The sequence below is a fragment of the Halictus rubicundus genome, chromosome 2 (genome assembly GCF_050948215.1).
Source record: "Halictus rubicundus isolate RS-2024b chromosome 2, iyHalRubi1_principal, whole genome shotgun sequence".
In the NCBI taxonomy this organism is placed as follows: domain Eukaryota; kingdom Metazoa; phylum Arthropoda; class Insecta; order Hymenoptera; family Halictidae; genus Halictus; species Halictus rubicundus.
The window spans coordinates 14,614,454-14,627,238 of NC_135150.1; the positions used below are offsets into that span (position 1 = coordinate 14,614,454).

Genomic DNA, 12,785 nt, shown 5'->3' on the forward strand with positions numbered 1-12,785 from the left:
TCAATACAGGACACCCACTATGTTATACAGTGATTTCTCGATATATGTCAACAACACGGCCAGTGTTATCGAGAAAATCGAGGGGAATACAATGTACCCCCTCTCTGATGACCAGAGTGATATGTGACACGTTGCGCGTGCGCGACAGGGTTTGAATGAGTCACGTGACCAGTCTACGGTCTTAGTGGGGGACGTTGGAGTATGATCATGGTGTTAGAATGGGATAGTGGAAGAGGAAAAGAGATACCCAAGTGGGCATCTTCTGGCGACACTGCTCCCGAGCTGCATGGTCCCTTATATCCCGCGGTAGTGGGGATAATCCCGCGACGTTTATCGTCCAAGCCTCGGCGACATATATAGAGAAATCACTGTAATCGGACACCAATCGAAATAATTTCCACTGCAAGGAGCCACTGCTTTCTACCATCTTTCTGGTAAAAGTTGCATCGCCGAGAGGAGAGCCCCTCTTTTGAGACGATTCAATCGTCGTTCCATTTTCAGAGTTCCTCGAGGTTGGCGAACTGCGTGTCTTCCGAGGCGTGTTGCACGAATCGGGAAAGACGAAAATCAGAAGGTGCAATATCTGGAGAGTACTCTGAGTGCGCGAGAACTTTCCAATCCAGGTCTATCAGTGTTTCTTTAACAGCTCTTGCCACGCGCGTTTCTAGCGTTGCCATGCTGCTCTCAAGGCTCACTTGCCGCCTTGGCTACTGACGTTCTTTCTTGCATCTCCAGCTCGTGATACATCACGCCTCTCGCATCTCGCCAAATGCACAGCATTATCTTTTCCCCATGAATATTCGGCTTTGGCGTCGATATTGCAGTTCCGTCGGGTTTCTTGTTCTCAACTTCAATACCATCTTCTTGAAACCGTTGCTTCCATTCCATAAACGCCCTTTCCGAAGCAGCAGCTTCGACACGAGTGTCCAGATGCAATTGATAAGTTGCAGTTTTAACATGTCGAAGCGACGATCGAGCACGCAAAGAAACTTCACGGGGTCTCGTGTTCGATGCACTCTTTACAACTGTGTCGCGGAACTTTATGCAAAATAAAAAAATGTCGGTCTCAATTGCAGTAAACAGGAGTCGCACAGAAATTTCTTTCTCCCTTTAACGACTTGAGCAAGTTGCAGTTAATACGTTGATCCTCTTGAATTGTTTTATTCCGTCTTACGACTCGAATCGCATCCCCGCGTTTTTTGTCATAAAAGCATAAAATCCGTTATATATAAACAGCATAAAATACAAATGAAATCTGTTGATTGGATGTGTTGGCTATACTCAGACTGCGGATTTTATGCATTTATGGGGAAAAATGAGTAGGCGCAATTTAAAGTAGTAGACGTACAGTAGAATTTACGAAATTTCAACGTACTAATTCTATTTTAGTCAAATAATAATAAAATGATATAATCTTTGAGACCTGACGGTAACGTTATGAATGAAAATTCTCAGCCACCCATTCCCAAAATAGTTAATGCAACCTCATAATACTTTGCTTTCGCAATTAGCTGACGTTCCCTGTTTTAACCGACGGATTTCGCCCGTTCATCAGAACCGTCTCGATCGAGTTCGGGCAACCGTACACGCAGCGTTTCGATCGGTTTCTTCGGGGGCTGTGCGGTGTCTCTCTGTTCGCCGTCGCCGCTGTTAATTATATTATTGTTCCGCAACGAGCATTGAACAAGAAGAACAACAGAACAGGCCCGCAGACACAATATTTACCGTACGCCCCTATCGTTGTTTCAGCTTCGAACTCCTCTCAAATTTACTTAATTCAAGTTAACCAGAGATAAACGCGCATTGTAAAACCGGGACAGAGAGAGAGAGAGCGGCGGCGGTGGCGGCGGGATGCGACGGGCCGATTAACGGGGTTATAATTAGGCCTCATTTACAGGAGAGCGGGTCGGCCATGTCACGGACACGGTTCACTCATCCGCGGTTCGTTCAAACGTTATTCGAGGCCCCGGTGCGTGACTGGAGCAAGTCGCGTTAATTCATTTGAAGAGCATTGAATAATATTTGATCGGTCTCTGACTGTGCAAAGCCAGAGAGAGAGGGAGGGAGAGAGAGAGAGAGAGAGAGAGAGAGAGAGAGAGAGAGAGAGAGAGAGAGAGGGAGAATGGGAGAGAGAAAGAGAGTGACTCTGTCAGCGTAAATCAAGTCGTGGGCGTTGGGGGATGGTCGGGGCACAAGGGGTGGGTTAATTATCGGGTCGTGCGTGACAAAGTCACGGTAATCCCATTGAAAGCCCGAAAATTATTTCTCGCTGTCGTTATTTATCGCTCTTGTCGTCGAACCGTTCGATAATAAAAAATAGAGAGAGGGGGGGGGGCGAAGGAGGAGAGAAAACACACGGGTGACAAGAGCCGAACAAATTTTATGTTCACCTGCGCGCATCGGTCACAGAAGGAGCAAAACGGAAAGAAGAGAGGGATGACGAGAGACGGGACTCGTGATCCATCAGCGCTCGGAAGGCGCAATCGAAATTCTATGACCTACATCCGGCGGCGGCTATTAAAGCGTAAGCGTTCCCTCAATTTGAATTTCTTTTTTCTTCTTTGTTCGTCTTCTTTTTTGTTCGGGTTATTATGTTCGGATAGCGCGGTTTTATTACTCCCGATTCGCGCAGCCTCCCCGGACACCGGCGCGACTACAGGGATATATTAGCGGGGAAAATGGCGGGAATTAATTCTGAAACTTCCGGGCCGACCGTCGACCCCCTGTGCACCGCAAGGAGCTCCTAGAACGCGACACGGAGAGCCCGCGTTTCCGACTGCTGGCACATTGTCCTCTGGAGAACCGACACAAAGCGTCGCCTGGCAGTTTTATCTGCCCGTCCGCCGCGAATTATTCACGTCGAAATTTCGAAGAATCCGAAACGAGCGTCGTTACTCATCCGCCCGCCGTTTACCGGGTCCGTTGGCCGCGGAGAAACATAATTAATACGGCTCCAAGACGACCCACGAACTCGCAAAAACCTCGAGATTCGCTGATGCGGAACGTCTCAATATTCGAAAGACAGACGATGATTTCACCGGAAAAGACAAGTCGAAAATATAGAACAGGATCTGTCCAAACGAGACCTCGCCACAGAGAAAACCGGCTTCGAACGATCGCCGAGAAGCGTCCCTATACTAATCCCTTGGTATTGGTATTGGTAACGGTTTCCTGATTAAAATGAGTACAAACACGATACATTTCGGAGCATTTTTGTTTGTTTTGTTCGCGATTATATAAAACCTCCATTATCCGAACCGAAGATATCTAAATTCTTTATTACACGAATACGCGTTTGACATGTAAATCGAATCGCATACAAGATTCATTGTACAAATCAGTAAAGATTTAATGCAGCACTAGGTAACTATTCGACTCCACTCGTTTTCCACTGACCAGTTCGGATAATCGAGGTTTTACTACATCATGAATTGAACGAGTATGCACAATGCAAACTGTGTCGTGTTTGGTATCGTTTCAGTCAGAAAAGTGTCACGAACATTTCGGTGCAGTTTTCGTAAAGAAATAATTAACAACAACAAACTTTTTCATTGTTGTTATCTACTCAAGTTTTTGTTTACTCTCTTTTCTTTTTCTGCGTTCGATGCTAGCGACAAGAGGTGAAGACATACAGTCTGTACACGATATCAGTAACTTTTCGGAGTTTTCACGTATATCAAAGTACCATTGTATTTACAAGTATAATGGACAGGTTATGGTCAGACAATCCAGCCGAATTTTATTCAATGGCAACATACTGGACGAATCTTCAGCTACAATTTTCTCGGAAAACGGAACGTCGGAGAAGAAAGTTTAATTCTCGTATTTTCCCATTTTCGGGTACCGTTTTCCACGAGGAAAGCCAATCAACGCAGCTGTAAGACGTGCACGGTCCCTATAGATTTGCAGATACAGTGGCTCGACGCGCGTACGGATTAGAGCCTGCATTCCGGATGCAATCCCGATAGATGTTAGGCCCTCATTGATCGAATTAGATCCCGTTTGATAAGTATTGATGGATTGCGCCGGCCTAGCCCGGCCAGATAGATCATGCTAGATGCTAGATAAATGCTGACAGATTAGGATGAAATCTGTTACGCACTGATAGAAGCCGGCGGACAATGACAGATTCCGCCGAATGCTGAATCGCGCCGTGTGTCCGGCACGATCTAGATTAGGCAGATTTGTCTAAATGCAAAACAACTTTGATAGATTTTTCTGGCGTCCAGGACAATTTGTCCCGGGGGTACTGTGCCACGGAAATCGAATCGGCGGATCGTTTTTAAAAGTTCAAAGATGCCAGTGAGCTTTTTAGATCCATCGTGATAAGATCTAGACACTGATAGATTCGGCAAAACAGTCCCGGAGACTGGGACGGATTTTTATCGACACCGGGACAGCGTTTTTCGAGCGTAAATAGGACGTGATGTATTAAGAATGATTCGTTCCGTGTACAGGCGGACCCACACAGATCGTGATAGATTACCAATGGTATTCGGCGAATATTAGACAAGAAGTGGTTGTTCTAAAAACGTCGTTGCTATAAACGGCGATCGATAATGGTAGCAGCACCGATATAAATTTCACCGGATCCCGGCGAATAAAGACGAACGAGATTCTGTTTCACGGTTTTCGCGCTGGCAAACATAAACAAGAGCTCCCTCACGGTGGAAGGGTTCATTTACGTCACCGGCAGGACCTGCAACTGTCAGGCCTTTTTACTGCGGCCACTCGCGAAGGACCAGGAAGCAGTAAACCGGCTAAAAGCTGCGCCCTTCTGGGACCATGAGCTCTATAAACCGTGGATGATCAAATATTTCGACGAACGAACTATAGCGACAGCGGGAGAAAGTGCCCGGATCTCGGGGCCGTGCCGGTACTAGAACGTGAGCTCTCGTTGCCGGATGTTTGTGAATTATTCCGTCTAAGAACGAGGACTTCCGGTCGCGTGTAGAGGCGTCCTCGAGGATGCAACGCGTCGCTTTACGCCCCCCCCCCTCCCACAATGAAACCATTTTCAAGACCGTGCGAGACGTGAAAAATAGAAACCGTGGCGCTGGTTCGACTCCCAAATACCCCGGCACACAGTTCGCCCGAGGACGTAAATATTCAACGCGTTGCAACATGATTTCTGCGGTGCATTATGAACGACGCCGACTGATCTATCAGACACGCCGTGCACTGACAGAATTCCGTGGCGCGGGCTCGCCTCCGGCATCATTCTTTCAACACAACTTTTCTCACTGTCTATACATTATTTCAGGTGCTCGTCGTGTCACTTGTTATCCGACCCTAAGCTTGTTGTCACGTTTTGTGAGAAACACTTCAGGCTGAACGACGCGTCGCGATCACGAAAATTGGGTTTCCACCTAATTTCCATTCTGATTTCTAGTCGAATTCAAAGCAATTTTCAATTTATTGATTTGGCCATGTTCTCTTTTTATATATTTTTGTGAATTAATTTTTGCGAATATGGAAAATACTTCTTTGAGATCGTTGATCTTCTTAATTTGCCTAATACAAATAGTTAATGTTTTTTTATCTGGTTACTAGAGAACTGGAATTTCGGTTAGAATGGATTCAAATCTTGCTAAATTAATTCAAGAATTAATTACTCCTTCAATCCCCTCGCATTGTGCAGATTGCAAGCTTTGGTACAATACAATCAACTTCAATCAATCTATCAACAGAAAAATTAATATTTAGTTATTAGCTTATGCATAAAAATCGTCTGGTTAATAACATTTCTGATGAATAACTCTTTCACTTTTTCATATTTACAATGATGTGAGTCAAGTAAACTGTACACAACGAAACTGTTTGCCACCAACAATGCAAATAGAGGTAGCCGACAAATGATTGATGTAATTCAGAAAAAAATGAAATTTTATTAAAAAACGATACTCGAATAACAAGCTAGCTCATTTTCCACGATTTAACGCGTAAAATTTACAGAAAAAATTTGTATTCACTCTGAATATATGAGTGACACGTTAATGAACTGTTGAACAGGCAGAAATAATGGAAAAAAATGCATGTTAACATTACCACGTTAATTTGTCTTCGTTTGTTCTATTCGTGAATTTCATAGAGAAATTTGAATATTTTATGAAAATTAATGTTGTCGGATGTTCCAGCTGACATTCTAGGTATTTACAAAACGAGTATTGAATTTTTCATATCAACTTCTGCACAGGTGACTCGTGACGAACCAACGGTAGCGGCCGCCATATTTATTCATTTGTTTATTAATGTGATTACACGTGTATATAGTAAGGTCTGCATACAGTTTTATGCATAATTCTCCCTTGAAGCCTGCACTACAATGGAAACTCTACTACAGGTCAAAATGACCCTACATTCGTCTGCTACGTCCGTCCCAGACCATCCACCTTCCGAGGGTTAATGGGCTCGTGAAACCAATATAATTACGTTTAATTACTTCGCAACACACGTCTCTAGCTAGATACAAATTATAATATGTATATTCGTTTCCTTCTAGCATTATTAGATCTACCAAAAATATTCTAGTATTCGCAACAAGGAAATTTAATAGAAACGTTTTGACAATATTCGAAAACAAATATCAACAAAATAACGAGCAGCTTTTGCATCGTTAGCAAGTACAAAAGAAGGCGCAATTAAAATTAAATGGCGTTGCTTCCCTTTCAGAAGACAAATTGACCCGAACAATTATTATTAGTGACATTGACAGGTTCATTATTTAAAATTATATTAACAAATATGCTTTCAGTTATTTTCAGAAGCATGGGAATACTAACGTTTCTTAAAGCAGTGCGATGAGAGTTTTCAAACGTAGTTTAAACGAAACAATGCAATGATTAACATCGTTAATTAAGTGTAAAATTTTATAGACGATCCTATTTCTCCATTATTAATACTTTAATTTTTAGTGTTCCTTTACATTTTTTTCATTTATCATATAAAACTAGATGTTGCAGATAAGAAGCGTATAAAAGCTTCTTTTTTGTTTTTAAATGAACATTGCAGGATACAAGATTGAATGAACATTTCGATCATTATTTTAAGGGACAATGTAAGTTCAAATTTGATTTTTTAAATGGAGTTATGTGTTTAATTAAAACCGTTTGATAGCGCAATAGAATAGTCTACTTGAAGGCAGACCTCATCAATCTAGAAAGCGCACACTTCTCTTTTAGTGGTTCTCGAAATAGTCTCATTCAACTTAAGTGTCAAAGGATTAACTCCATCCGGTCTAGTAAAGGGTCTAGTAAACTTCTATTCCATCTTCCGCCTAACTGCATTCACGTTCTGCTTTTGTCAAACTAAATATCCCAATATGAAAAAGATTCACAGAAAATATCACTTAAAAAGCTTATATCACAGAAAATTTGATCGTTCTATTTTGGTGCGCTATTGCAGAATGACAATAAAAATCGAGTTCGAAAATTCAGCGAATGCGCGCTGGTGCGTCTGTTCATGACCTACCGATTCTACTTCCATCAAACGCTGAGCCACGGCGAGCCCAACGGACCTTCAAACTCATTTCTCTCGAAACGAAGCCTTAAACATTCTTTCCTACCTATTTTTTCATGTAGATTCAATAGGTATGAAATTTTATTTCTTTGTACAAAAATACAACAAAATCGAAATCGAACAATCCGTGTTTCTGCGAGTGATGGGAGCAGAGTTGGGCTGACTGGTGTAAATTTAACCGTGCAGTTCAATCTAATCGTGTCCTATTGTGAGTACCGCCCCTAGTGGAGGCGGGGCCCGGGGTAAGCCTAGCCCTGACAAAAGGACAATTCATACCTATATATAATACTATCTACCGGAAAAAGTTCGTGCGAATTTTTAGGTAAAAATTTTATTCAACGATGTATTAGTTCATCCCATAAGTTCGTGCCGTTTACTCTTGCACCATTTAAATTCGAAAAATAAAATATGTAATCACCCTTTCATTCCACGACCTCTTCTGCGCTTATTGGCAAAGACATCATACCATATAATTTCTGCGGTTTTTCAGGAAAATACTTTTCAATGGTGAATAATGTAAACATATCCACCGCACGAACTTATGGGACGGCCTAATAGTTAAACTTATCCAACGTTCTTTAAGTGTACGCGTCCTTTTATTGCAGAAATCTCAAGTTCTATTAATTTCCGCTTTGTCGGCATCATATTTCGCACAAAGAACCGCAGTCTCGTTTTAAACGGAGTCCGCTTGAAATTTTGTCGCCAAATGCAAATCCGTCTCGATTCTCTGACGTCTAGGGCGAGAGCCGCACGAACTATTTCCGGTGTCTGACGTTTCGTGTGGCTGTGAAGTTCACAGTGATGATTGTTGACGCGTTGCCTGTTTCAGTTCTCGGCTCGTCGACGACGGAACCGAGCGGGCCGTCGGTGCGGCTGGTGCTCGGGCTGTTTCTTCTGATCGTCATTCGTTAACCACGCTGCATTCAAGTACCGCGCGCTTTGGAGCTGTTTATATAAATCGACGTGCTTGTAAAGGAGAGTCGAGGGTGGCCGCTTTGTGCGACGTCTCCGCGGCCACGGGATCCACGTATGAGAAAAGAGAGAAAAAAAGGGAGAGAGAGAGAGAGAGATCGTCCGGTTGACGTCGACGTCAACGCTCGACGATTGACGCCGCGTACCCGGTCGTCGTTCCCGGCCGCTTCGGAAGCTGGGAAGCGGAAAAACAATAAGCGGGACAGTGTCCGGAGGATGATGGGTCGTAGCCGGTCGGGAAAAGAGCGTCCCAGGTGGAGGAACAATAGGTGGCCGAAGAGAAGAAAGAGAGGAGGTGGAACGTACGCGGGGATCGGTCGCGGATGAATCGCGGCCCGGTCCATTCTCGGCCTTAAATCGCCCGATCAACGAACAACCGGCAAGGTATATTCAAGATAGGAACGGCTCGATGAATCGAGGGGGGGGGGGGAAGAGGAAGGGTTCACAGAGAAGAACGTCCCGAAGAGTATTTTATTAAACTACACGGAGAACCGTACACGCACACCATACACCAACCATACACCACACACACCGTACATCCACACAGAGACGGGTACACAGAGACGCGAGCAACAGAGACGAACACAGTACTTGCTTCCTCTCGGCGAGATCATTGTTTTTTCGCAATGTGTAGGTACCGCGTAGTACGTTCACGCCGCATCGTGTCGCATGAATAAAAAAAGATTATCAGTCGAAAGAAAAAGGAAGCCAAGGAAGATGACGAAGTGGAGGAGGACGAGCAAGAAGAAGAAGAAGAAGAAGAAGAAGAAGAGTGGAAGCGAACGAGCGAAAGAGAGTGAGAGCGCGAGTGTGATAGAGCGAAAGGGGTTGGGAGAAAAAAAAAAGAGAAACGTAAGAGAAGATGAAAAGAAATAGTTTTTTTTCGTACTTTTATAACACTCGGAAAAAACGACTAAACGTAGCGTGGATACGTGTATCTATATATATATAAATCTATGCATATATACATATACTGTATGTGTATAATATGTCGCTCTTTATCTATCTTTCCATCTCTCCGATTAATTCCCGGAATTAAATGTCGAACGAGTGCCCGGCTGAGAGTATGTATTATATACGTGTTCGTACGCCGTCGGAGAAAGAGAGAGAGAGAGAGAGAGAGAGAGAGAGAGAGAGAGAGAGAGGGAGAGAGAGTCAGAGAGAAAGAGAGAGGGGGACGTACCTGAATCGGAATCGGATAGATAATTCGCACGCGTTTCGCGTTTTGTCGCGCTCCGCTCCGCTTCGCAGTTTGTATATTCTTGAGGCGAGCGATCGTCGCAGACGAAAACCGTCGAAAAATGTATCGTCAAGCGTCCGTGTTTCCGCTCGCGTAAGACTCGCGCGAGCGCGCGGAAACCGAAAACCGGAAACCGGAAGCCGGATGAGAGAGAGAGAGAGAGAGAGAGAGAGAACGATTACGGAGAGACCGGAGACCGTGAAGGAGAATGCTTGATGGACGCGATATCGTTCGTTAACGGAATTTCGTTCCGCGGCGCGATCCTGTCGCGGCTTATTACCCGACCGCGGTTTATTAAATTCATACATTCGCCGTTCTCGGTTTCATGCGCTTCCCCGAAACCGATACATTCGTCGGCCGCGTTTAACATGACTCTCCTCCGACCGTGGCCGAAACTTGACGAATAATAAAAGCCGATTAACCATCCCGCGTTCCGGCCGAATTATCCTGCCAGCAGCGGGACACTCTCCTGATTTTGTCTTCATCCTCCTAGGGGACACATTATCTCATTATTGCGTTGAACATACATCTGTTTTAGGGAATTCTTTCCCTACGAAATACGAGAGATTTTTCTGAAAATTTTCTTAACACTTGCACCGCGGGCCCGGGCCCGTTTAGACCCAATCTAAAGGCATAGGCTAGACATTTATTTCAATGCAATCGGGTGCAATGAAAAGATCAACGGTTGTAGATAAAATTCCATTGAAAATATATTTTAGAAAATTGATGAACAACTGTCTAAATAGAATGCAGTTAATAGGTTGACCACTTTGTCGATCGCAATTAGGTGACACAATTTTGTCTCGGGGTCTAAAAATGAATCTCAGTTATGATTAGACAACAGGCGACATAAACACGCAGAGATCAAATGCAAAACAGTGAAAAGAATTAGAGAACCTAAAAATACTGTTGTATTGTTTTCAACTCTATCAAATTATCATGGAAATCTCTAGACATCCGCAGTCTAACCGCATTCCAGTAAATTTTATGTCTCAATCTCAATTCATGTCAATTCTGCGGTATATTATGTCACGTTAATTTTCTATTCCCAACCCAACACTAATTTTTGAGGTCGTATTGACTGAATCACTGTGATTTTCTAAAAATACTTTGGTCATTTGTACAGCACCGAACGTGTTAAGCTAATGAGCACACGTTGATATATTAGTTTAATATAGATGATATTGATGTGACGAACTTTAAGCAAGCTCTTTTTCTCGCAATTTTTCCTGTCACATGATAGTGTCTTAATTATCTCTTCAGAGTGGGTTACTTTAAATTAAAGCTACATGAGAGAAGGTACATAGTCACTCGAGTGCATACTCCCCCGAGATCGGGTCAAATAAATCATTCTGCACCTCTTAAGTGTCTCGCGGACCGCATGTCTGTGACTACGGGATAATAGTGACAGAGATGTACGAGGAGCGGACAAAAAGTTCGTGGAGATGATTAATAAAAGTTGTTAATAAGAGGGAAGAACTAAAATTGCCATTGCGTACGAACCACTGGTTGTACAATAGTGAATTTTCGCATAATTATAGATGTGGCTATCGTCTACATACTTCGATCGAAGATGCAGCCTCAACGTTGCTGACGTATAAGAAAACATATATTTTTCCCCACATCTCGTGTATGAATAAATTTTTACTTACTACGAATAAATTTGTCAATTATTGTTAACAGATTTCTGAAACAAAATGAGACGATTGAAATTGTCTGACGTAGGATCTCTTCGCTTTCTTGAAAAATAACGAAATGGCCGTAATTTCTTATATACATAATTAATTAAATATTGAAAAATGTGTTGGAACAATTTCGTCTAATATTCTCTTAACCCCATTTTGTTTCGGAAGTCTATTCACGAAAACTCGCGTACGATCTCCATCCGAGTTTTCGGAAAAAATTGGAAATAGAAGTTCGTCTGATTCATTCATGTGTGACACTGTGTCGGAAAAAACGTTTTCATTCTGTACAAAGAAGCTCCGTTCTTTGTTTTTGGAATTTTTCGAGGAGCGCGCCGAAAACGGAACGGAATCGCGAACGAACGACGGGATCTTGCGTTATGTATTATATATGTATATGTATATTCTGTATTCGACAGGCAATGTGTGCTAGCATTAGTTACGAATTACCGTTAAGGATCGCAACGACTGAACATAATACTCTAACATGATTTTCTAATTGTATTTTTGAAACTGTCATCGTTTCTACGTAGCGGGACGCGGCGAGCGTTCGTAGCGAGCGACGCGTTTCATTCGCGAATTAGCCAAAACAAAAAACGAAATAAAAAAAAAAAAGAAATAAATGAAAACGGAACGACGCGTGAGAGTGGTGTAACTGAGTATTTTACGAACGGATGGGTATGGTGCGTCTTCGGGTGTAACAAATAAACGAAACAGCTAAAATAAAACAAAACAAAAAAAAAGAAAAACCGAAAAAAACGAATACAGAAAACAGTAATAAGTGTAAAAGTGTCAAGAGGTATCTCGCATGTCCGCAGCCATAGTTTCTCGATTCTTTGTGTGAGACGGAACGCTAGTTGAAGTTTTGCCAATTTTTTGGGTATCGATGCTCATTATGTTCCTCAGCTTGTCACGATACGAAAGGATATTTATGATAATAATAACGATATGACCACAAATCACGCAATCATTCATTCAACCCCGCCGTTCGAACATCCACCTTCTTCCGTTTCTCATTCTTGGCTGTTTTATTAGATCGTTTCTCAAATAAAGTGTGTCGTCGGTTTGATTTTATTACTACAGTCGAGTGACACGTGACGGTCCGAAATTCGTACACAAGAGCCTGACATTTATTCATGCTTTTCCGCGGCAAAAAGTCGAAATTGGTTTCCCCTCAAACAATTCGCGATATTCAAATTCCTCCGCGTTCCTCGCCGGAACGGAATATTTTCCGGATCGGCGCCACCCGGGGAATTAATCGAAAGCTATTTATCCGATTTACCGAAAAGTTTCAAGGGCTCGCGATTTTGTTTTACAAAATACATCGAAAAGGACGTGCTCGGGAAATCCATCGGTTTCCTTTAAAAAGGCCG

General features: G+C 42.9%; 1 protein-coding gene across 2 annotated transcripts in view; it reads left to right on the top strand.

Annotated features, from left to right (window-relative positions):
- The window catches only part of LOC143365373 (cell adhesion molecule 3-like), a 62,107-nt gene extending 49,736 nt beyond the window's left edge, over window positions 1-12,371 (top strand). The window contains exons 6-7 of one of the 2 annotated variants that reach the window (XR_013084535.1): window positions 8,348-8,590; window positions 9,654-12,371. Coding sequence is in view for 1 of the 2 variants with exons in the window: in XM_076805489.1 (XP_076661604.1) it covers window positions 8,348-8,430 (83 nt within the window). In the remaining variant the exon portion in view is untranslated. Of the gene's footprint in view, window positions 1-8,347 lie in introns of both variants that reach the window. The other variant, XM_076805489.1, reaches the window with a different exon arrangement.
- The last annotated feature ends 414 nt before the right edge of the window (window positions 12,372-12,785 follow it).